We start from the raw sequence: 25,107 nt of genomic DNA, 5'->3' as shown, positions 1-25,107 counted from the left end.
CAGCTCGTGTTCACCACAGACCTTATTTACCTTCTTTTTTTTTCACATCTCGTTTTTCACTCTGATTTTTATAAGCTGCTTATTTTTTGCAACAGTTTCTGTAAGGGACTGTTTTTTGTGCTGTTGTTAGACATGGTCCCCACTTGATCAGTAAATCAATATGTTCGTAGTTTTCCATGGAGGAGTGCAAGAAAGACGAAGTTTTCAAATTCGAGCTAACACAACATAACTAACTGATACATAACTGGTCATTCTGTGGGTGAAGTATTCCTTAAACATTTAAGAGGAGAACAATATAATGGTGACAATTAATTTTAAATCTTGAAAAGTAATGAGACACAAAAAATCAAACATCTTTATTTCAGCCAGTTAAAAGAATTTTGATCAAATTCAAAACTCACTAATTCAGTCAAATGTTAGTCTACTTCTCCGACCTTCAACCTGCTAAAGCATGACGAGAAACACATTCATACACGGCTGTGATCAGTAGAACAGTCAGTCTTTATTGGCACCACAAAAAAATACTCACTTACAGTAAAACTTCAATTAATAGCCTGGGCTATTATTCGCTGATATAACAGAACTCAACAGGCCTATATTTGGGACAGGCCTTTAATTCCTTTCAAACAAAACTGTTGCTCAGCAAAGATCAGGAAATACAATGGAATTGTTTATTTAAACCAGTGTGAATATTACTTGTTTAAAAATTAGGCTTCGGATAACATATAAATTATGAATCACCGATCTAGATCCAACAGACGGGGCATCAGAGAGAGAGCTTTATGGCACCCGAGGATTTCAGCACCCGCTACTTAAAGCTATTCAAATACTTACAACTTGGATTCATTTTTATGAAAAACCCTTTTGATTATTTTGATCTGAAGACTCGTACTGACCAGAGGAATATGAATAAGTTAACGGGTAATTGACGAATGGGCACACAATCTGACTTTATGCCCAGTTCAGAGGTAACGTAGGGAGTCACCACCTTTTTTTCATCTCTCTTGTTCTCTGTCTCTCTCTTGAATTATTCTTTGGTGCTCATAGTTTCAATAAAATAAACTGAACTATTGAATTGTGGAGAATCTAACCAAGCTAATGATGTGTAGCATCTCCATATTGACAGAAGTTCAAACATGTATATTTGTATGCAGGATCTATACAGCGATCTAATGTCATCTCCAGGGGGTAGCCAACAACCTGTTTTATACATCCAAAGAACTTCTATGAAAATGAGCCGCTTGGCGACCAGACCAGGCCTCGAATTAAGAGAGGCCTTTATTTGTCAAAACGTGTAGCCACACCAGGCTAGTAAAAGGGAGTAGGCATTAAATTGAAGTTTTAGAGTAAGTGGGTTTCCTTGAATGCCATCTTACATACAGTCCATGAATCATCTTCTCTCCGTCCCTTCTTCTGCCTCTTCCTTTTATGACTGAATTAGATTTTAAAGACAGCCAGTGTGGGATCGTGACTTTAACCTCCAACAACCTGGTCCGAACCCAGGGTGTGGGAGCCCTTCTGTGCAGAGTCTGTATGTTCTCCCCGTGTCAGTGTGGGTTTCCTCCGGGTGCTCCAGCTTCCTCCCACAGTCCAAAGACATGCAGGTTAATTGGTGACTCTAAATTGTCCGTAGGTGTGAATGTGAGTGTGAATGGTTGTCTGTCTCTATGTGTCAGCCCTGTGATAGTCTGGTGACCTCTCACCCAGTGTCAGCTGGGATAGGCTCCAGCACTCGCGTGACCCCTAACAGGATAAGTGGTTACGGAAAATGAATGAATGTGTTTACCTGGTTAGTTTATACATTGAAGAAGCGGAAAGGAAAGGACTGACACTCACAACAATCACCTTATTCCCATGATATATCTGATATCAGATTATTTTTCTCATCTGTGCCAGCATAAGAGTTAGCGATATGCTACAGGTGTCTTCCCTTATAAATAAAGTGGAAACACAGCCTTTGCACTTTCTTGCCAAGAGTTAGATAAGCCAATACCACTCTCATCTGTATGTTAAAATGAAGCTCCTACCCGTTAGCTTAGCTTAGCATAAAGACTGCAGGGGAAACAGCTAGCCTGGCTCCGACCTACGGTGACAATATTTACCTAACAGCGCCTCTAAAGCTCACTGATGATCATGTTATATCTCATTTGTTTAAGCTGTAAAATGGCAATTTGTCATTTTTATGATTGGTGGAACGATGCAGGGAGCACGTGGGACTTCGGTGACGGCTTCATTTTGGATTTTCGGTGAATCCATGAAGGCAGCATCTGGCCCAGAAGTCATGTTAACAATCTTATGTTTCATTAACCTGCTGGTTCAGTTTAGTACCAGTTAGTGCACGAGATCATGAAACACATGTTGTCCACCTTCTTGTTTCCCATCTTGCACTGGGGCAGCTCTCCTGGGGTGTCTGTGGGAGTAAAATGCATAATGATCTGTTTAACAATGTGTGCAATGACAGTTTGTGTTTTTGTGATGTTTATTTCGAGGATCAGAAAGAGTTGAAGATGACTTCTCAAAACTGAAATTTATCCTTGCGAAGTCACTTTTTGAGGGAATTAGACAACAGTGGGGTGGACGTTTGTGCCAAATTTGAAGAAATACTGTGAAGGCGATCTGATGTAAAAGCCTCATCTGAAAAGTTGTGAGATACATGTCATGCAGTAAGTCCAATATTTCCCCCTGGAATGTAGTGGAGTAGAAATATGAGGTAATAAAATGTAAATTATTAAGTACTTGAGTAAATGTACTCAGTTACAACTGAGCTACTTTTGTGTATACCTTCAGCAGCAGCAGATCCTGAGCTGTCAGTAGGGGCAGATTGTTGATGTTTATCCGCCTCTTTTTCTTTCTCCTCAGCCTTCGTCTCATGGCTCTGCTCTCCTCCCATCATCACAGTCACCAACACAGCAAGTCACACCTGAGCAACAACACACAGGTAGAGTTATACACAGTTAGTTGTCTTTGTTCTGAAGTTCTCTGTTGCATTTTCTATTTGGTTGACTGTATGTGAACTGATTCTGTTATTATTGTAACAGTAAATCATAGTTAAAGCTGGGGTAGGCAGGGTTATATAAATATAAATACTCCCTCCTCCTGCAGCTCTTTCCTGTCTGTCCTAAGCCCCTCCCACCGCACGACCACGGGTGTATGCACATGCTTCATACAGTAACCTAGTGTTTACCATACACTGATTTATTTAATCTTATGTCACTGTTGCGTTACTGGCAGTGCATTCGTTCACTCTGTCTTTCCCCCACTCTCGCTTTCTGTTTGTCCACAAATTAAACAAGAATTAGCGCTAGCCACCCCATGATCCCTCCGCCTCGCTCCCCGTCATTGTGGACTGTTTGGCCTATAGGAGAGCCAGCAGCCGCTCCAGAGATGGATCTTCAGTTGGCATCAGCATCTCACAGTGGGTTGGTAGCCAGCTGCAGCGCTTGGTCTAACCTTTGCAACAGCAGCAACAGAAAGTTGACTCAAAGTTTACTGATCCAGAGGGAAGTGCTGTTTTGTTTCTGGTTACTGCGGCTTCTCGCTGGGGGTCCACATCCATCGCTGTGAACTGCGTCACTAGGAGGAGAGTGGGCAACAACTCCAGGACCTTCGCTTGGCAGCTGTAGCAGCTCGAAATCAGACAGCATAAACCCTGCGCTAGGTGTCACAGCGGGCTGGTTGCCAGTGGCAGGTGTAATCGGTGTAACAGCAGCAACAGAAAGTTTCAAAATCCAGCTGTCTGGTTTCCTGGAGCTGGAGTTTGATGCTATCTGGATTCTGGCTGCTGCGGCCACTGTGTGGGGGTTCATCTCCTGAGCTGCTGCCCGCTCTCCTCCTGGCGAGGTGGTCTATATTGGCAGGTTATGAGGCGGAGGACACACTGTGATTTGAGGCTCTAGCTAACGTTAGCTACATAAGTGTTTGGCTAAACTATTAGCACCCTTTTACTTCCATATCTTGAATGCCAATATTTAAACATGTTTTATTACATCTATTGTCAGACTCTATTTGATCAGTCCGTCTTCCTTTTTTGGGTTGCTGTGCAGAGTAGGCAGTTACTGCAAATGCTGGGATGTCAACTTTCTCTGCAGAAATCTCCGCCGTTGAATGAGGCTTTCACCATCTGAAGGGACGTGCACACTCATCTGTAGAACAGCCAATAGGAACGCCCCCTCTCTGAAATGACCTATGATCGGCCAAAGTCTCCCATCATGGGCTAAATTTCCTAAAGTCTGAAAACGGAGCCAAGAGGAGGTGCACAAGTCGAGTTTTCTCTCAGGCCTCTTCAATTACAATATGCTCAAAGCTTATTATGGGATTTTTGCCCAATGGCACCAAAATGAAACTGCCTACCCTAACTTTAAGTGACGATGGAACTTCGGTAACAAAAGGAAAACTTACAGCTGAATTTTGACATTTTGGGAAAAAAACACTTAACACCATTAAAACAATCAAAGCTTCACTGGATGAAAAGTCAAATGAGAGAGGAGTCAGAGGGCAGACATTCAGCGCGACTACTGTCTTCAAAAAGACACTGAATGCATTTAGATCTGAGAGATACTCTGATTTTGATAAGTGTGTGTAGAGGACAGAGAGTGAGACTGGACGAAGATACAAAGTAAGAGAAACGCAGATGGAGAGAAAGAGGAGGAGAGAGATAACAGGTTATCGGCTCGGACATCTCTAATCCCCTCCAGAACGATCCGTCTGTGACGTCAATCCAATCAAACTCAACTCAATGAGTTTAGCTGATGGGATCATCATACTCTGTTTTACACTTTACACGATCTGTAATGCATGCTGGGAAATTACACAAGACGAGGACAGCTCTGTTCGTTACAGCCGCAACAAATGACTTAATTAATAACCAATCTATTGGTTTCCATAGTTTCCATATTCCAACTGAGAATTTCTAGGGATGCACGATATTGGATTTTTTGGTGATATATAACAACTCATTTGGCCGCTAATTGATACAGCTAACTTATACAATGTAAAATGCCATAGGCTTGTGCTAAAAATATTAGCATGTTGTATTTGTGTGTCCAGATAAAGACAAGTGTTTGTCTGTGAACGCTGCGAGTTATAGTGAAGCTGATTTGTGTCCTTGTGTTTGAAATTATCTCTATTAAGCCATGTTTAATGTGTGTTTAATGTGTGTTTGAAGTGTGTTTTGAATCAACTAAACTTGACAGCACTTCACTGAAACCTCTGCCGCCAACTAGTGTTTTGGAGGTGTAACTGCAGAGCAACACAGGCACACCACCGCACAAGTATAAATGCTCACAACAGCGTGGGCTACAGAGTAGGGTCTGCCGCACAAGTATAAATCCCCCTTAAATCAGCTGGTCTGTCTGTTTTGGAGAGGAAGAGACCTCTGCGGTTAATTCAGCTCCTGGTACACTGAAGGAATTCTAACCAGGAGAAGTTTCAGCTAGTTTTAATCTGCAATCTTCACCACTAGATGCCACTTAATCACCCTAAATCTTACACACTGGACCTTCAAAATTCGCTTGACAATTTATCTGAAACACGACTATTGACGGCTGTTTCCAAGTGTCCCTCTAGGACTTCCCAGCTTTAGTACTCGTACCCTAACGAGCCACAGACTGGTGGGCTGCTGGGACGTCTCTGTCACAGATTCTGTAACAAACAGGAACAAAATGCTGCTGAATATTTTTACACTCCCAAAACTGATTTTATTCACAGCACAATGACAAATGGAGATTGTAACCAGTGTGTCAATACACTAGTAGAAGTAATGGGCGGCAGTAAAACAGGCCGCATGCCTTTAAAAACCAGAGATTAACTGCCTCACAAACGGCTTTGGGTTTCTGGCTGAACTGCGAAGCAATAACTTGTGATAATTTTCACATAAAAGTTGATTATGGGCCTAACCTTTAGTCCAGACCTAAATATAACATCAGAGAGGGAGCTTCTGCTGGACGGACATAAAAATTTAACCACAGCAGAGCGCGGGCAGCGAGTCAAACATAGAAGACAAAGACAGAACGTTTGGATCTATCTAAATATTATAACTAAAAACATTTAGGATCAAGCTGCAGGAGCATTTTAGAGAAATCTGAGCGTTTCTTTTGTTCTTTTTTCTTCCACATAAACATTGGCCACTGTGGCTGAACAAACCACAGCCTGTGGTGTTTGCATCCAGTATAAATTATATAGAAAATTATTCTTAAACACAAACATGGTGTTTTACTCAGGAAAATTGAGCTTTGTATCCGTCTTATTCGTGTCCCCTATTATACCTTGCATGAATTATAGGCACAGTTTCTGGCACTGAACCAGAACCTGTGTTTTACTATCATTACGGTGTGCTAATATTTATTCCAGACCAATTAGGAACACATCTTAATGCACATCTTGACGCACATTTGACGTGTTAAGACGTCTTATTTTATCTGTTAAGACGCACAAACTTGACTTATTAATACAAACGTCAAAATGTCAAAAGCCATATGGCTTTCATTAAAAACCTGAGGAGCAGAGAAGCAGGTCGACAGAAGTGTCAAGGTTATGGCACAATTTGAATACTTTTATCAATTATTATGGTTTATTGACACACACAACCTTTTAGTTTTTAGGTTGGACAGATTTTACAAATATGAAATACCAAAAAATACCAGTGTAGGCTCTGGGGAAACATTTCTACTGCAGATGAACCTATCAAAACGCCTTTGCAGTATGCACATAAAAATGAACATATCTCAAAAACTAAAATTGTACTTATTTCAAATAACTTGTGGAGTGTTAAGATACTTTAATCATATTTTTACATTTAGAAATCTTTTGGATCAATATGTTCTGTATGTTTATTTTTCAAATTTGATGAAAAAAACATTGTATTTTTTAAACGTATGACATAATATCAATACTTTCATCACTTATTCTGGTTTACTGACTCACATAACCTCTTAGCTCAGGTTGTGCAGATTTAAGGGATGTGAAGCATTTGAAAAAATGACACAATGAACAAAAACACCACTATGTGCACTGGCGGATCGTTTCTGTGGCAGAGTTGTAAGGGTTAAAATGTAACAGGCGAGTAGTGTAACAAGTTAATGTGAGCCACACATGCTTCATTCATGAATTTAAGAGCATCTCAATCAGCATTCAGCGCAGTCGCCTCACTTCCCCTCCTCAGCAGCCAGCCAGAGAGAAAGCCGAGCTAAATATAGCTCCCCTCTCTTTCTCTGAGAGATGGTTTGGTTTTGACTCGAGCGTCGTCTTATCTCCAGTGCTGCCCTCTGCGGTTGGAAACTGAATCTGTGTTTCCTTTGTGAGGACTCGACACAAACCTACATGTGACCCTCAGTGTGCAACCTAAGCTTCTTTCCTTTTGTTTCTACTTATGTGGCTTCATCTACCTCGAGGGTTGGTAGTTTGATTCCTACTGAGGACGAGACGACCCCACTGACAGCAGGCTACAAGAATTCATACTGTAACCAAATTGTGTATTTATAAAGTTCTTCTTTCCTTCATTAAGGGACTGTTCTGTATTAATCAGAGGACAGGGGTGGCTGGGGTGGGACTTTCGTTTGTTTTCTCTTTAAGAATTTGAAACGTGGACAACATCAATTTGTCATGCTGCCTTCAGACGCCCTTCACAAGTATTTAAACCTTTGAGTCCTGAGCAAATCGGTTTGATTTCTTTTGAAAAATAAAAAGGCGATAAGCAACGTGTCAAGAAATATTCCACAAACTACAAGAAGTTAGTAGATTTGGAAATAATTTTTTAAAAGGCTTTGGAAAAGTGTGCACAAACCTGTATTTATAGTTAATATAAGAACCCTCCCACCCACCGTACTTTTGCCGCCTTAACTTTCGTTCTTGTCCTGCTGCGTTTCCCCCTGATGCTGCCCGGTGGTGTTAAACTACAACAGCGACCAGCTGCGCATCATGCCGATGATAAAGAAAGGCCTTTTTTCGTCAGTGTCTGACGCTGTAAGTCACTGCAAGTGCCAGATTTCAACCAGACTTTGGAGTGAGGCCGTGTTGGACAACAAATTTTGTATTTTTGCAATTTATTATTTATTTATTCGTGTAATTGTGTTTGGGTGTTCGTCCCTTTGTTTGAAGCTTTAATTTACACAAAAGGCATAAAAATATGCAACGGACTGTAAAAAATATTTGTAGGATGTTGAAAGAAACCTTGCAGTAAAGTATTATTTTTCAAAAAAGACAAATGGTGTAAATTTGGCAATTTTTAAAGAAGCCTTACAAAGCAATGGGTTTAGAAGGCGTCTTTAAAAATCAGTGATAAAATAAGTACCAGGGCTGCCCCCTAACAGTCGACCAGAAAGGTCATCAGTCGGCACGATTTCATTGGTCACCTAGTCACAGAAAAAAATAGTGAAACTCTATCAGGAGCTGCTCCTTGTCAAAATAAATCCAAACCTATATGACTGGAGCATGAGTGAGTTTACTTTGAAAGGACAGACACAGGAAGTGTCCACGCTCAGCAGTCAGACAGGAGTCAGGTTAATTTCCAGAGCTGGTACCTGCGGTTATTCCACAGGCTAGTTAATAACATGTCGGGCAGGAAATCCAAAGTGTGGGATCATTTTGAGAAGGTGAAGGACGAACCCAAGGTGATATGTAAACTCATCTTCATTGGTCGACTACAAACATGACGTATCATCTGAAACATGGAAGTAGCTACATGCCCATTAGCCCACAGCGTCATTAACAGGCGGCTCGCTCAGTGTGTGACGTGCACTTGGAGATAAAATATAGGCCTATATTAATGAAGGTTCATTAGTACGGTTTGTATTTCTCTGTAATGTAGCACAGTGTTAACAATGTTACTGATACTATTCTTTCTCACACCTTCAACTCAAACCACCAAAATATATCATTTAATCATTACATTCATATCAGAAACATGCAGGAGACTAGTCCACTGATGGACCCTGATGATGACTGTTGGTCTACTGATGGACCCTGATGAGGACTGCTGGTCGACAGGAAAGTTCTTAGTCGTGGGAGCTCTAATAAATACAAAATACAACTAGCCTATTTAAATTTGCCAAAATAAAAAACATCCCTTCCCAGTGCTTAAAGAATTATCTGACTTGCTTCCCCCTTTTTTGCACCACCCCTTCTCTCTCATAAATAACGAACAGCCCCTAAATGAAGCACTGTTGGCATGAATGCAGTTCACCCACTAGGAAATAATTAAGATAAATAATCTCTCGCCGGCAGATTAATTACAGCCTGTCTGCATTATTGATTTGATGCAAGTGAGCGGAGTTAGCCTCAGCTTTATTCTTCCTCCACTTTAAGGAATCAGGGCTGCTGCTATCAGCTGATGGATGTCACACTGGGCTTCATGAGAGACATTACAGCTGAGGAAACAGAAACCTGCACTACTTTTAATTGCACGTCTCTTGAAGTGGCCTTAGTATAAACGTGCAGCCTTTTAACCCTTTGACACCTGAGCAAATTGGCTTGATTTCTTTTGAAAACATTGGAAGAAGGAAATACGCAACAAAAGACGAAATGACTCAAATATTAATAATTAGTTGTTTGTTTTTAAAGAAAGGTAAAAAAATAAAATAAAATAAAGAAATTACCTGGAAAAAGTGCTTAAAATTATAATAGTTATGTAACATAATTTTGAAATGTATTATTATTATTATAAATGTAGTTTTCACTATTTTTAATTCTTTTTTTAATCATTTTCAGAATATTTTTTTAAATTTTTATTTATTTATTTATTTTATTTCTGTTATTTTTTGCAATTTGTGGGACGTTTCTTACCAAGTTGCACATTGCCTTTTCCCCATGTTTTTGATGCAAATCGCACCAAATAGCTGCTCAAGATTTAAGTTTTTGCAAAAGGCAGCACAAGAAAAGTGATGTTTCGAAGGCTTAATGGAAGAAGCCACTGAAACTACGTTTTAAATCCCATGTATGAGTATTTATGATTCAAGCTGCTTCATAGGCATTAGCTGTTAAATTATATTTTGGCGTATTAACTCGTTAATATCAGTGTCACCGTGTTGGTCTTATCTGGACCACAGACTGTGTCAGAGTCCTCACACAGCTTCAGTCCACCTCTGTGTTAATGTGACGGAGAGGAGCGGACATGTTTACAACACAGAGCTCCGCCTACTGACACACACACACACACACACACACACACACACAGATGTGAGAGCTGCTGTCGGGAGCAGAAATTAATTTTATCCCACCTAATCGACCCCTCGTGTCCTGAGAGGCCGCTCCGTCTCTGTCGGCCGCCGGTTACTTTACGGTGTTTCCAGGCAGAGTTCCGTGTGCGACGTGTCGGCGGAGTCCGAAGATCCTGTAACTGTGAGAGGAGGGATCACTCCGCTCCTTATTTCACACCAGCTTCAATATGGCGCTGTGATGGACAAGGGGGCGGGATTCTATGCACATAAACAAAATGCAGACACCAAAGCAAAAAAACAACAACGTATTATTATTTATCACGAAAAAAATCGCCTTTTTACTTTTGGCTCATGGAGATGTCCTCTGTTGTGTTGGCTCTGTGACATCAGCCATTGTCTTTATGTCAGTAACGTGTCCCCATATTGTCTTATAAATAGTCCATCATGTTAGACTAACAAACACACCCATGCTAACTGCTAACGCTACTCAGCTTTGTGAATCTTCTTCTTCGTCTCCTTTTACAGCAGTTGTTTGTTTGGGTGTTTTGCAGTGTGCCAGTAAACACAAACAAGAAGACGAAGAAGGAAAACCTCACTTGGATTGGTCGAGAAGATGCAGTGAGGACATGCTACACTACTTAGGTAGAGCACCTTGTGATTGAGTCGACTTTTTCATGGAACAGTTCAATGGTTTGATTATTTATTACCCAACACGGAGGCAGGTTCATAAAATCCCCCGGCCACCGGGTGCTAATGTCCAACCCTGATGAGAAGCAGTGGTTAGATGGTTCCTATAGAAAGGCTGCAGGACGCTTCACCAGTAGGCCAAAACCAACCAATAGTCCTCCTTATGTCGAAACTGTTTTCTCTGACAAAGCTGAAACATAAAGCCAGAAAACACTTGTACTAAATCATAAATCTCCCCTCTGTTTCAAATGTCTAAGTAAATATAGACTCCTATCTGTTGAAAACCTCTAACCAGTCACACAGTATGTGTCTGACATCATAAACCTGCGTCAATGTTTCACCAGTTTAAATTCACTGGTTGGATCCAGCAGATAAAGCCGATAGATGTTGAATGTGAGCGGATAAAAACAGGGAGGAGTGAGACCTCCTGCTGAGCCTGGATGCTCTCTGTGTCCTCCTCTGCTCTGGTTCGTCCCCACCCGCAACCTGCTGCAGTGACGTCACACAGGTGGCGAGCTAATGGCAGTGTCAACAAACAAGACGTCACACTGAGCGGCCGACGCGATTGGCTCAGAGCGCAGAGCCCGGCGCTGCACGCGGGGAGAGGAGGAGGACAGCCGCGCGTGCAGTTGCTATGCAGGTTAGAGAGGAGGGAAGACAGCTGAGGGACTTAAGTCCTTTTCTATGCACACACGCACACACACACACACACACACACACACACGCTGAGCATCTGGACTGAAAACATGAGGTTGTGAAGCAGCTGGAAAAATGTGGAGACAAATGTGAGGCTGTGACAGCAGACAGGGGAAACTGTGGAACACAGAGTGAAGCTACACATGATATTTGTGACAGGTCATAACCTACAGATACAAACACATGTTTATACTGTTCATTATTAAATATGAATCATGCATATAAAATCCCCATCATCCACTACTGTTTGTGATTAAGTAACTTCTTACATAATATTGTAATATAATAATATTATTCTAATAATATTCTAATACATAACTTCTTCTTACATAAATATTATTTAGAATCAGAATCAGAATCAGAAATACTTGAGGTACTTTCCCTGAGGGGAAATTATTTATGTTACAAGTGCTCCTTGCAAGAGAGGAAAGATACGTGAAAATATAAGAAATTTAAACAGTAGTATTAACAAATATATAGTTAAATAAACAGGAATTATTAACAAACATAAATGTAAATATATATATATATATATATATATATATATATATATATATATATATATATATATATTGTAAACTGAACAAGATTATTTACCCAAACAGAATATATACAGTCAGGGTGAATGGGGTTATTGCACAAGTTAAATTAAATTATTGCAGTGTGTGAAAAAGTCTCAGGGCCACTCAGAGGGAGGGGTATTTAAAACATGAATATTAAGCTATTTAAAAGTGATAAAGACTACTTATTTACACACAGTCACACCAAAAACCTATTCACAATCTGAGAGTCGCAGCACTGAGACAGGTAAGCAAAGGAACAAACTACATTGTCATTATAAAAATGTGCACAGTGTGTGAGGTATTAGAACTCATTAGTTATTATCTTATATTAGTTAGCCCACATCTCTTCAACTGTGAAGTTATTTTTATTTTATTTTTTCTCTATTGTTATTAGACTGTGAATGTATTGGTTGTTTATATCTCTCATATTTTTATTTATTTATTTTTTCTTTTACTCTGATCAAATTTTTTCTTTGTAATGAATTGTAAAAAAGCAAATAAGCTGTATATGAAAATGGGCTTGAAAATGTTTGTTTTTTTTCAAATAAGAAAGTGTAATAATAGTTTTTTAATATTATTAAGATAGCCCAATGAAGAAAATTAGGATTTGGTTTCTTATTTATAAACGCCCATATTCATCTCCCTAAAGACCTATTCACAAAATTCAAATAATTTTTTCCTTGTTTTCTTGTGATAACGATATATTATTTATCTTGTTATAATGTGAAACATTTCATGTTATAACAACAAACTACTTATCTTGTTATGATACGACATGCTTTATGTTTTATGGCATAGCACGTTTTGTACAAGAAAAGTTTATTGTTCTAATAAAATATATTTTTAGTGCTAATAAATGATACTGATCTTATTTTTTATATTTTTATTATTTCCTCACTATATAATGATGAAAACTCTGTGTGTGTTCCATGTTTTTCTCCTCACTGACTTCAATCCATGTGAAATTTGGCACAGTGGTAGAGGGTCATGGGAGGAAGCCAATGAAGCAATATTACATCAATTGGCCAAAGGGGGGCGCTATAGCAACCCATTGAAATGTCAAACTTTGAATGGGCATATCTCATGCCCCATATGTCGTAGAGACATGAAACTTTGCACAGAGATGCCTCTCCTCATGAGGAACACATTTGCCTCAAGAACCCATAACTTCCGCTTATATAGATTTTCCGCCATTTTGATTTTTTTGAAAAACACTTCAAATGGATCTCTTCCTAGGAAGTTTGAGCGATCTGCATGAAACTGGGTGAACATAATCTAGGGACCAATATCTAAAGTTCCCTCTTGGCAAAAGTTGGAAAACTTACTAAAACTGAGCTTCTATAAGGCAATGAATATTGCGGAGGGCGTGGCTCATCACATAAAGGTGTATAACATCTCAAGGGTTTCACCCATCACCACGCAACTTTGTAGGCATATGACCACACATAATCTGAGGGGACCCCTCCATTATTGACCCCATCAAACAAAATGGGGGCGCTAGAGAGCTCATTTCTTTCTTTAATTTCTTATATATTTTTTGCCTATATTTGACAGGACAGTGAAGCATGACAGAAGGATGGGAGAGAGAGAGCAAGGAAGACATGCAGCAAAGAACAAAGGCTGGATTCCAACCCACACAGCTGCAATAAGGGCTAGCTGCACCTTTCCCATGTGAACTACCAGTGCGCCCCACTTTTAAGTCAATACAACATATAAACCCTTTAACTATCTGCCTTTCAACGTGCTACCTCAACTACTAATGTACAGTTTTAGCCCACTAACTATCCCACTATTGGCAATGGTGCTACTGTACTTTCAATAAAGCAATCGTACTATCAAATTCACAAACACTCTGTCTGAATACATTGCTCTTCTTAATGGGTTCAGTTGACTATTTAATCTGCAACTTCCTATGACCTGTATCCCAAACACACACCATGTGAAACTGTACGTGGGCACCTGTGCACTCAATGGGTATGGACTAGTTATTATTAGGTTTTTGTTTTGTTTGGGCTTTTTTTCCATCTGGCTTGGCAGTTGTACTTTTCCATATTACAAAGAAAAAGTAAAGTAAAAAAGAAAAGAAGTAAAGAATAGACAGGAGTACTGTGTACACAAGCATGTGGGGAGAAGGTGAAGGCTGAATATTAAAAACTGAACAACAGCATAAGCAAAGAAATTATTATTATTATTATTATTATTATTATTGTTATTATTCATTCTTCGTTGCTTTTAAATTCATTATAAACTCTGTGGCTTACAGACACAGTGCTGTGTGGTTTCCCTCTGAACTCTTCACTGTGACCTGATTGGTGATATAACGCACGGTACGTTTACGTCATCGCGTTGACCCCCCGAGGCGGAAGTGAACACGTGTGGTCGAAGGGAATCACCACGCATGTTGGGAGGCCACGAGCTGTACCCAGGTAACTTTACCTCCTTTACACTGAATATCAGGAGCCATTTAAAAACGACCACCAGTGTGTTTTGTGTCGAAGCTGCCTGTGGAGGAAACGTTTTCATTTCCGGCTGCTGAGCGGTAAACTTCTGAGAGCTAGCTAACGTTAGCCGGTTAGCTTCGGTAGGAGCTGCTGAACTGTCACAGCCGCTCAGCTCGTAAATGATTTGATGAACAGACTCAGTGTGTGATGTGATCAGCAGCAGCTCGTGAGTGTGATCAAAGACCAGTGTTTTAAAGACTCCGTGCTGTTTCAGGATCCGAAGTTAACCCTCCTCCTCATCACCATCATCATCATCATCATGGCTGTGAGAGCATCGTTTGAGAAAAACAACGAGATCGGCTGCTTCGCCAAACTCACCAACACATACTGTCTGGTGGCTGTCGCCGGCTCGGAGAACTTCTACAGGTGAAGTGTTGCCTTTTAATACACGTGGCACTGAAGTTTAATGGAGTTTAAACGTGTGTGTGTGTGTGTGTGTGTGTGTGTGTGTGTGTGTGTGTGTGTGTGTGTTAGCTTGGTTCAGTCTGTTTGTGTAGCACTGAGGCTAAATTAGCTTCTGCTGCTGTGATCGGACCTGAACCTCCGTGGCTGATGTCATCACAGGGTAATCTCTGACTTTATGTAAGATGAGGTGTGTCATCTTAATGACAAAGGTTTCTCTTTAATACTTAATATAACAACACAGTGTGATACAACTGCAGGTATAAAACCAGAACACAATAATGCACGAGAACTGAAAACATCAACTGCAAACAGGATGTCTGCAGGTCTCTAAAAAGTCTTAAAGTTTCTTAATATAAGGCCTCTAAAAGTCTTAAATATTGTCGGTCACATTACAGCGAGTGTCTCCATCCTGACAGACCCAGCGACTGTTTACAGACACAATGGATTACAATAATAAATAGCAATAGAATGGATTTTGTTTTCTTCTTAAATTAAACACATTAAACTTGAACTCACCCAATTCTTGTCACTTTTCCTTTCTGTTCATTTCCTTTTTCCACACACAACATACGTACCAGATAGAACATGATTCCATACATTTAATTATTTGTTGGGATCCTCTTTGAAATTCATGCAGAATTTATACTTCTGCGTTGAATTAGCACCATATCTACGGTGTAGGCTCTGCGTCTATGTAGTGTGCCCTACGCTGTAGCCTGACGTGCACCTCCCCAGAAATGTCACTACATGTGGCAGCGACACAGACCTCCTGTCTCTGTAAGCTGAAACCATTTCCCTCAGTGGAAACAAAGCTTTGATTTACTTTAATTTCACAGATAAGAAACAATAAATTGTGAAGACAATAAAGCCTCCACTAAAATAGCATTTTAAGTCTTGTGTGTGATTTATCCTGGCTTCATATGAGCAGAGGAAATCTCCACTCATCGCTAGGCTAATTTATACAATGTAAAAGGCCATAGGCTTGTGCTAATAACGTTAGCATGTTGTATTAGTTTGGAAAACGTGTTTAGTATAAGACAGTTGTTTTGTCAGTGAACCTTGTGAGTTGTAATGGAGCTGAATTTTGTAACGTTACCTTTGTTAAATGTTGCTGTTGTCCCTGGTTTAATATGAGGAGAGGAAAAGTCTGCTAGCTGCTGGGCTAATAAATACAATGTAAAATGCCATAGGCTTATGCTAATAACGTTAGCACGTTGTATCTGTGGGGAAAATGTGTCCAGATAAAGACAAGTGTTTGTCTGTGAATGCTGCGAGTTATAGTGAAGCTGATTTGTGTTTGAAATTGTCGCTATTAATCCATGTTTAATGTGTGTTTAATGTGTGTTTAACGTGTGTTTTGAATCAACTAAACTTTACAGCACTTCACAGAAACCCCACCACCAACTAGTGTTTTGCAGGTGTAACTGCAGAGTGACACAGACACACCAGCGCACAAGTATAAATGCTCACAATGGAGTCGGCCACATGTGCAGTTTATGACTAAGTATAAACCCCCTTCAGCACGTTAGTGATCCAGCATGAAACCCTCTGTTAAATGTAACCAATGTTTTGAACTGACTCATGCTGCTCAAGAAGCATCGTCCCATCAGCAGTTTAGTCAAACAAAAGTCAAACAAGTTGTGAGAAGATTTTTTGTAAATGGCTCCGTTGTCTTTTGGATGAGTTGTGTATCGACAGCTGGCTCAGGAACGAACAGCCAGTCCAGTTCATCGCTGGTCGGTTTCCATGCAGAGCTGAAAGTAGTGACAGGCTGTTGTTTGTGTGACTGCAGTGTGTTCGAGGGGGAACTGTCAGAAACCATCCCAGTGGTTCACGCTTCCATAGCAGGCTGTCGCATCATAGGGAGGATGTGTGTGGGTGAGTAACAATCTGGACCACACACACACACACACACACACACACACACACACACAATCACACACACTTCTTAGGTCTGTTTTCTCTTTCATCTGGCTGCTGGAAGTCTTTATAGCACATTGATCCTTTACAACAACACCTTTCTTTCTTTCATCCTGTGATTTTGATCTTTCTTTGTTTTTTCTCACTTTTTCCCGGTTTTAAAACACATTGGCCGCACTCCTCTTTTCTTCTCTTCCCATCAACACAACGGCTCAAACAGAAACACAAGCCAAATCTTTGGAAACTGTTTGTACTTAATTTATTCCAGTCAGCCTCTTGAGGCATGTCATCTTAAAGAAACCCACCGACACAGACACGTCAGTGTTCCTGATCACTTTCTGTCTGTGCTGTCATCAGGAAACCGTCACGGTCTTTTGGTGCCCAACAGCACGACAGATCAGGAGCTGCAGCACATCAGAAACAGTCTGCCAGATACAGTGAGGATCCAGAGAGTCGAGGAGAGGCTGTCTGCTCTCGGTAACGTCGTCGCCTGCAACGACTACGTAGCGCTGGTCCATCCCGACCTCGACAGGGTGAGTGACAAACACACACACACTGACAGTTGTACCTGAAGAGACGTTCATAATGACTGACCGTGTAACAATAATGACATGATAACAATATTGTGGAGTTGACTAGTGGTGCTTTCACAAAACTCTGACACAGTGACAAAGGCCCTGATCACACAGGAAGCTTTTTGGAATTGTTATTAATGAGAATGAAGTTTTTTTCTTGCTGTTTTTGCAACAAGGTGCCTGGCGGGTTTTTTTTCCCAGAGCGCCCTGAGCTCGTCAGGTTGTAAAAACTTGAACTCAGAGTGAAAAAGCGCTCACGTCATCTCCACTTTTTTCCCCATTGTCCAATACGACGATTTGAGAGGCGGGCCCTCTGTGGTGGTCACGACAACACCTGTGCATTCCAATACTCATATTACCATACTATATAGCATGCTAGAGAGAGATGCTGTATGTCCCAATACAGAGCATGTCAAATGCAGTACGCTAAAAATACCAGGATGTTCTACATCCGGTCCAATTTTGCAGTTTGTAAGTCAGCGTGCTTTTCTGGCTCCTCTGACCCACAATATGTTACGATACGTCACATAAACTGAGCCTCAAACAGATGACAGTGACAATAATTTACCATCTCTGTTAAATGGTGGCTGATCTCGTCCTCTGCTCGGAGGGTAAGGAGCTCCCTGACCTCATTGTTTCTTCAATTTTCAGCTGCTGTTCTTTTCTGAGTTAGCTGCTAACTGCTGTTAGCTGCTTTTAAAATGTCTTGCAGTTGGGGCGTCGGTGGCTTAGTGGATAGAGCAGGCGCCCCATGTACAAGGCTGTTGCAGCAGCGGCCCAGGTTCGACTCCAGCCTGTGGCCCTTTGCTGCATGTCATTACCCCTCTCTCTCTCTCCCCCCTTCATGCTTAGCTGTCCTATCTCTAAAGGCAAAAATGCCCAAAAAAATCTTTAAAAAAAAGTCTTGTGGTGGGTCGCACACATACCGTGTCATCAAAACGTCACACCTGTCCCATCAATGGTCCCATCCTGCCAGCTGTCCCTTTTACACAGACGGTCATTTTGGTGCTGTTACTACCTCCAGTGCCCTCTTAGAGGCGAGACAACTCCGCCCCTCGGTTCTGTGGTTGTACCTTTTTATACAGACGAGTCAGACTAAAGACTGGAAACACCTGCCTTGAAGCGGTGGTGTCAATGAGGCTACAGACTGAGAGAAGTCCATTTGGGTTCTAGTAAACTGTGATTTCTTTGATAACCTAAACTGTTCGTGGCCGAGTCAAATAAATGAATGATTGAGCTCCAGTTCAGATGCAGTTGTAATAAAAAGAAATAAACAGTAAAGCTGCAGATGATCTCTCTGTCATCAGGTGAAGTTCTGTGTAATTTGACTCATGCTCTCCCCCCTTCATCTAGGAGACAGAGGAGATCCTTGCAGACACTCTGAAGGTGGAGGTTTTCCGTCAGACGGTCGCAGAACAGGTCCTGGTCGGCTCCTACTGCGCGTTCAGCAACCAGGGAGGCCTCGTCCACCCAAAGACGTCTATAGAAGACCAGGACGAGCTGTCGTCTCTGCTACAAGTTCCCCTCGTGGTGAGTAGGGATGGATACTGACTGAATTACGTCAGTACTACTGAGAACTGTTTCACATTAAATAATCCACAGTATCTGAGAGCACATGTGGGTGAGAACGCCAGGTTCAGTCAGGAGGTGGAGGCACTGCGTAGTTGGTCAGGTAAACCCTCTCTCTAACCCTAACCCTAACCACTGAGGGACAAGAGGGAAACACTGTCTGATGGGGGAACAGACTTTGATACAACACTGGCAATGGAGCTCTGTGGAGCCGCCACAGTGCCCTGAATCTGGGAGGCTGACCCTGGAGCTCCATGGCGAGTAGAAACTATCACAGCAGGGCCCAAGCCCAGTGATGATTGACGGGTAGAGGAGGTTAACTGAGCCGAGTTATCTGTGCTATTTAGATTGTATCTGTCGTTCAGTGTGAGGCTGTGAAACCAGCAGATAAATGTGACCCATGACAGGAGATGTAAAAAGACACTGTTAGCAGTTAGCAGCTAACTCTAAGACAAAATACAGTGGCAGTAAATGTCTGCATAGTGGGAAAACAATAAGGTGCAGGAGCTCCTTACTCTCTGAGCAGAGGACGAGATCAGCCGCCATATAACAGGGACAGGAAGTGATTGGTACTGTCACATTAATGCCGTTGTTGTTTTTTATAAAGTGCCGTCGACGTGTATGTTTTATGTTTATTTAAAGAAAAGGAGGCATAAAGAAGGGACTTTGTAGCGGCTCTGTGAGTCAGATTCACCCTTCGCTCCTCTACACCTCCAGCCTCGCGTCCAAATATGGTCACATCTGTCCCCAAAAAACCAAGATGGTGACAGCTGAAATCCCGAACTCGAGGCTTCAAAACAACTTTTCTTTGCAGTTTTTTAAAGCGAATTAGTCTCGTCGTGAATCTTTGGTCTGAACTTGGCATTAAAGGTTTCCTCGTTGCGTGGAAGCTCAGAGAGGTGTGATCCCATCCATATATGGTCACTTGTGGCTCCAAAAAACCAAGATGGCGGCGGAAATGCAGAACTCGAGGCTTCAAAATGGGAGTGTATAAAACCAATGGGTGACGTCACGTTGGCTACATCTATTATTTTGTACAGTCTGTGGTCCCTCACAGCTGTGAATGGTCGTGGTGAATGAAAGTGCTCGTGGTGCTTGTAGTTGATTGGTTGTGAATGCTGAAGCAGAACAACATCACAGAGCAACCTTAGAGACGGCGTCATGGAGTCCTGAGATAAAGATCAGTTCTGCACAGACGGGAGACGGCACATGTTCTCTATCCATCAACAGTAGAAGCTAAGAGTTTATTCTGTGAGACTGAGTGAAATTTTGCCCCCAACTTCCTGTTCAGGCCGGCACGGTGAACAGAGGCAGTGAGGTGATCGCGGCGGGGATGGTGGTCAACGACTGGTGCGCGTTCTGCGGCCTGGACACCACCAGCACCGAGCTGTCGGTCATCGAGAGCGTCTTCAGACTCAGCGACTCAGCACAGCCCTCCGCCATCGCCACCAGCATGAGAGACTCGCTCATCGACAGGTGACTAACACACACATCATCATCATCATCATCTTCACTCCAGTGTACGAGCTGTAAACATTATCTCACATATTCAGCTGAAGGAGTTCGTTTAATGAACTCAGAGTTAATTCGTAACAACCCAGATTTGATTTGACCCACATCTTACTGCTGAAATGATTGTAACACGCATCCTTCGCAACACGTGTGGGACAGACTGACTCATTAACACTCTCATCACACACAGCTCCTCACTTACACGCCAACACACACACACTGTATAAAATTACCGTCTGAGATGCTTTTCATCTTTCTCACAGCCTGAATAAGGTGTTTCTGCAGTTGTGTGATAGATACACACACACACATACACACACACTGGCTACCATCTGTTCATTTCGTAACTGCTCAGCGCTAGCAGCGTAGTTTAACTTAATTTGTGTCAGTACTACAGTAATGTTGCGTCACACTGAACGTCTCCTGGACGCCACATTTGTTGTTTCTGCAAGTTTACTGAAGAGGATTTTTTTATTGATTATAAAATTAGAGGTAAGACATTTATTGTCTGGTAGATGTATTCTTCCTCCTCCTCTTCTTCTTCTTAATCATGATGCTACAGCTGGTTAGCTTAGCTCAGCATAAAGACTGCAAACAGCCAGCCTGGCTCTGTCCAAAAGTATTCCACCATCCAGCACCTCTAAAGCTCACTGAGGAACATCCAGTCACATCCAGTTTGTTTATTCTGTGAGGAACCCTCAAAGATTTATCACCTGACTCAGCATATTTTCAGTTTTGGTTTTGATGTTCATGTGAATAAGAATCCAGCATCGGTGTATCGTCTGCCTCCCTGCACTCTCTGTGAAATTGATTCATTTTGAAGGACAGTTCATCTCCCAGTTTCCTCCCTACCCCTGATGTCCTAATTTGTTTGCCCCCTCAGTGCGGTTTGTTTGTGCAGGTGTGAACACACCAAAACAACCGTATCGAGACGTTCTTGAAGAGGTGGTCTCAGTCCGGTTCCAAAGGAACTCTGGTGCGGTTGGTTTGTGGTGAGAAGGTGTTCTGACCTGGATGTGAAGCAACTGCAGTCACATGACACATTGTTTGGGTTAAACATGAGCATGTTACAGTCCTGGAGGATTATTAATGTGCACCTCCTCCTGTACTGCCTTAATATGCACATTCAGCACATCCAATGCATCAAAACATTGTTTTCTAGTTGGAGCCGCGCCTCGTTTTCAAACTGTATGGTTTGACTAAAATGAACAATGACAGCAATATAGTCCACGATGAGCAGCGCTAAAATCAACCTGCGTAGTTGTCCCTCCATTGTGACATTAGAAAGTGTCACATTTATCTTGCAAGTGTACTCTTCTTCAACGTTTGCTTTACTTCCTGGATTTTTCCCACATGGAAATTCTGACCAATCAAGAGCAGCTTTCTCACACAAGGCGTTTGATCTGGTCCGCTTGTAAATGCTGCCGTGAGAACACCAACCAACTCTAGGCAATTATACAACTTTGGAACAACATGAGTCCCTGATTCGGACCAAAGGAGACCACTCTAGGTCAGACAGCAGCGTCACAGTAGGAACAGTGAGCGGTTAAATGTTGCTGCCCTGTGATCTCAACCATCCTCTCTCCTCTGCTCTGTTTCCATTAGCATGGCGTAAGTCACCTCTGCTGTCTTCACCGGTGAAGAGCTCCGCTGTGATTCACCTGGTCTCACATGAAGACAAGAAGCTGCTGGACCTCATTTCTCGACCTAAGAACACCTCCTCCGTCACAGTACACTTCACTGTCACACCTGCCGACATATTACAGTCATCATTTGTACCTTTTTTAAGAATTTAATCTTTCTAACTCTGAAAAGAAACATCCACCGACTCTCCTCTGATGTTGACTGCGACGGGTGGAGACGTGTGATGGTAGTTTGTTATTACTGTGCAGAAATATTGAGACAAGGCTGAGTTACACCCAAGTTAAGGAATCAGATATTTCAGCCTTTGTGGCACTGATTTGAATTTATTTTAACCTAACAGGGAGAAATTACATTTAATGTTTTCTCCCTGCTTAGTTAGATTAAAGTGGCCGAGGCTGTGATAAAATGAATTAAAAAATGTACTTAATTTCTGTGCCTGCATCATGAAAAAGTCACCATTAGAAAACAACTGAACTCTGAAGTAGCAGCCGTTTGTTCTGCATGTTATTCTGAAACCTTAACTGGGAGACAGTTGATTGCTTTTCACTTAAAGTCAGCCAGGAAACTGGTTTTGGTTTCTCACTGTGTCTCCTGCAGCTGTAAAGGATTCCCATCAACACACCTCACACCACCAACTGTATCACCAACATGTTTCTGATGCTTGAAGAATGTAAGTCACGGTTGCATCTGTCCATTTAAGTGTAGAAGGCAAAGATGAGACACTAATTTAAAAGTGAGGACGTTATTGAAGGTTTTAGAGTGATGCTTCGTCTGAATGTGCGCTTCAGCTTTTAAGGTCTGAAATCACTTGATTCTATAGTTTAGTCCGACAAACTGGTAACGCACAGCATGCAGTATGGAACACAGGTGGAGTGTGATGTGTCCGTGTTCTGGTTTGTAATGCTGACACAGGAAAAAAAGATGCAACGCATGTTTCCGTCAGACTGTATGAAATGAGATTCAGATACAAACTGCACCAGGTGTGACATTTCTTACTTGAGTCTTTGTGTAACAAATCAAAACCTGGTGAAGTGTAAACATGGTTGATATTTCTGAACGAACAGTCTCGTCTGTCTGTAAAATAAAATAAATCGCCCTCTTTTTATCTGTTTGTGTTCTTTTGTGTCACAGTGGGGTCAGAGTCAGGGGCCATACTGAGACACTCAGAGAGCTTCTAACTTAAACTAAAAGTTTTCAGTAAGGAGTCCAAGCTTTAGAGTGATTTCAGAAAGTTCTTCGGTGTGTGTGATGCATTCTTTTAACAGATGTGATTGGTTGTCCTTGAGTGAGCCTGTAAAGTGTGAGGACACCCAGTGGACATGAGATGGACTGTGACAGTGTTGTGATCATTTTATTTCTGGCGTTAAAGCGTTTGGTGGGAGATGTGTGCGAGTGATCACAAATATTCTCCCTGCACGATCTCATCTGTTGCATTTCATTAACTCACTGTCATGCAGTGTTTGGAGTATATTTCTCTGACCTCTTTGTGTTTCCACCATTTTCTCTCCTGAACCTGAAACCTCTTAAAGTCCTCCTCCCTGCTCCTAACAGTCACCTTAGGAGCTCTTTTAAGGTCTGAGATGTTCTGTGAATACTGTTTATCTTTACAAGGACCGAATGTAGTCTTAACTTTAAGGAGGAACTCTAAGAAAACGTCACATTTCTAAGAATTTTATTAGATTTTCGTTACTATGGGAAACTCTTAGCACTAGGCCCCAGATCAGATCAGAAGGACGGCAGTAGCTCTCTCACTATGGACTTGACTTGGGAACCAGAGAGTTGCTGGTGTCTCCCTACAGACCAAATATGGGGCTTGGACTGGTAGCTGGAGAGGTGCCAGTTTGAAGTTTGCTTTGGGGATTAAAAAGTGTATTTTCTTAGAATGGATTGCAGCATACAGATGTTGCAGTGCTTAAGGTTGTTAAATATTGTCAATAATGTGTGGAGACAATGTTGGAAAGTAACTGAGTACATTTACTAAAGTACTGTAATTAAGTTTTTCCATGTTATGCTCTTCTTTCAACTACATCTCAGGAGATACCGTACTTTTAATCATTTTATCAGAGGTGGAGGCAGCACTAACCTGAAATCATAATATCAAGTAAAAATGTTTTGTTTAAAAATAAAACAAGAAAAACTAACATGAAACATGTTTACATTCATGTATTGATTCTTTACTAAACTAAAGGCTCTGGAAACTTTATCCACCACATCCTAGAGCCTGCACTAATGTCTGCTGGTCTCTAGTGTCATCTACTGGTACATTGGAGACATAATTTAACCAACCAGTAATTTGGACCAACGCGTCCAACCTTGAAGCAGATGGGCTACAGCAGCAGAAGACCACACCAGGTGCCACTCCTGTCAGCTAACAACAGGAAACTGAGGCTACAATTCACACGGGTTTTCTCACCAAAACAGGACAATAGAAGATTGGAAAAACCACATTCAGATGGAAGCATGGATCCATCCTGCCTTGTATCAACGCTTCAGGCTGCTGCTGGTGGTGTAATGGTGTGGGGGAGATTTTCTTAGTACCAACTGAGCATGGTTTAAACACCACAGCCTACCTGAGTATTGTTGCTGAGCATGTCCATCCCTTTATGACCACAGTGTACCCATCTTCTGATGGCTACTTCCAGCAGGATAACGCACCATGTCACAAAGCTCACACCATCTCAAACATGACAATGAGTTCACTGTACTCCAATGGCCTCCACAGTCACCAGATCTCAGTCCAATAGAGCACCTTTGGGATGTGCTGGAACGGGAGATTCTCATCATGGATCAACTGTGTGATGTCATCATGTCAATATGGACCAACATCTCTGAGGAATGTTTCCAGCACCTTGTTGAGTCTGTGCCACCAAGAATTAAAAAGGGT

General features: G+C 41.6%; 1 protein-coding gene and 2 long non-coding RNA genes across 3 annotated transcripts; 2 read left to right on the top strand and 1 right to left on the bottom strand.

Moving 5' to 3' along the window:
* Nucleotides 1-329: 329 nt before the first annotated feature.
* LOC117257201 (uncharacterized) lies at nucleotides 330-10,362 on the bottom strand. Its single transcript, XR_004501679.2, has 3 exons — nucleotides 10,212-10,362; nucleotides 2,782-2,920; nucleotides 330-2,410 (listed from the first exon to the last, which is right to left on the bottom strand). It is a non-coding gene; the product is annotated as an uncharacterized LOC117257201 (long non-coding RNA).
* LOC117257202 (uncharacterized) lies at nucleotides 2,856-13,909 on the top strand. The gene is made up of 3 exons (XR_004501680.2): nucleotides 2,856-2,938; nucleotides 10,703-10,793; nucleotides 13,652-13,909. It is a non-coding gene; the product is annotated as an uncharacterized LOC117257202 (long non-coding RNA).
* Nucleotides 13,910-14,370: 461 nt separating this feature from the next.
* On the top strand, nucleotides 14,371-23,328 carry eif6 (eukaryotic translation initiation factor 6). Its single transcript, XM_033627194.2, has 7 exons — nucleotides 14,371-14,523; nucleotides 14,813-14,964; nucleotides 16,796-16,881; nucleotides 17,281-17,456; nucleotides 18,852-19,028; nucleotides 20,359-20,543; nucleotides 22,185-23,328. Exons 2-7 carry the CDS (start codon nucleotides 14,858-14,860, stop codon nucleotides 22,192-22,194), a joined length of 741 nt encoding a protein of 246 aa, XP_033483085.1. The 5' UTR covers nucleotides 14,371-14,523; nucleotides 14,813-14,857; the 3' UTR covers nucleotides 22,195-23,328.
* Nucleotides 23,329-25,107: the final 1,779 nt, after the last annotated feature.

Source organism: Epinephelus lanceolatus, chromosome 1 (assembly GCF_041903045.1).
Source record: "Epinephelus lanceolatus isolate andai-2023 chromosome 1, ASM4190304v1, whole genome shotgun sequence".
In the NCBI taxonomy this organism is placed as follows: Eukaryota; Metazoa; Chordata; class Actinopteri; order Perciformes; family Serranidae; genus Epinephelus; species Epinephelus lanceolatus.
Note: the sequence above shows the minus strand (reverse complement) of the source record. Positions and strands in the feature narration are given on the sequence as shown.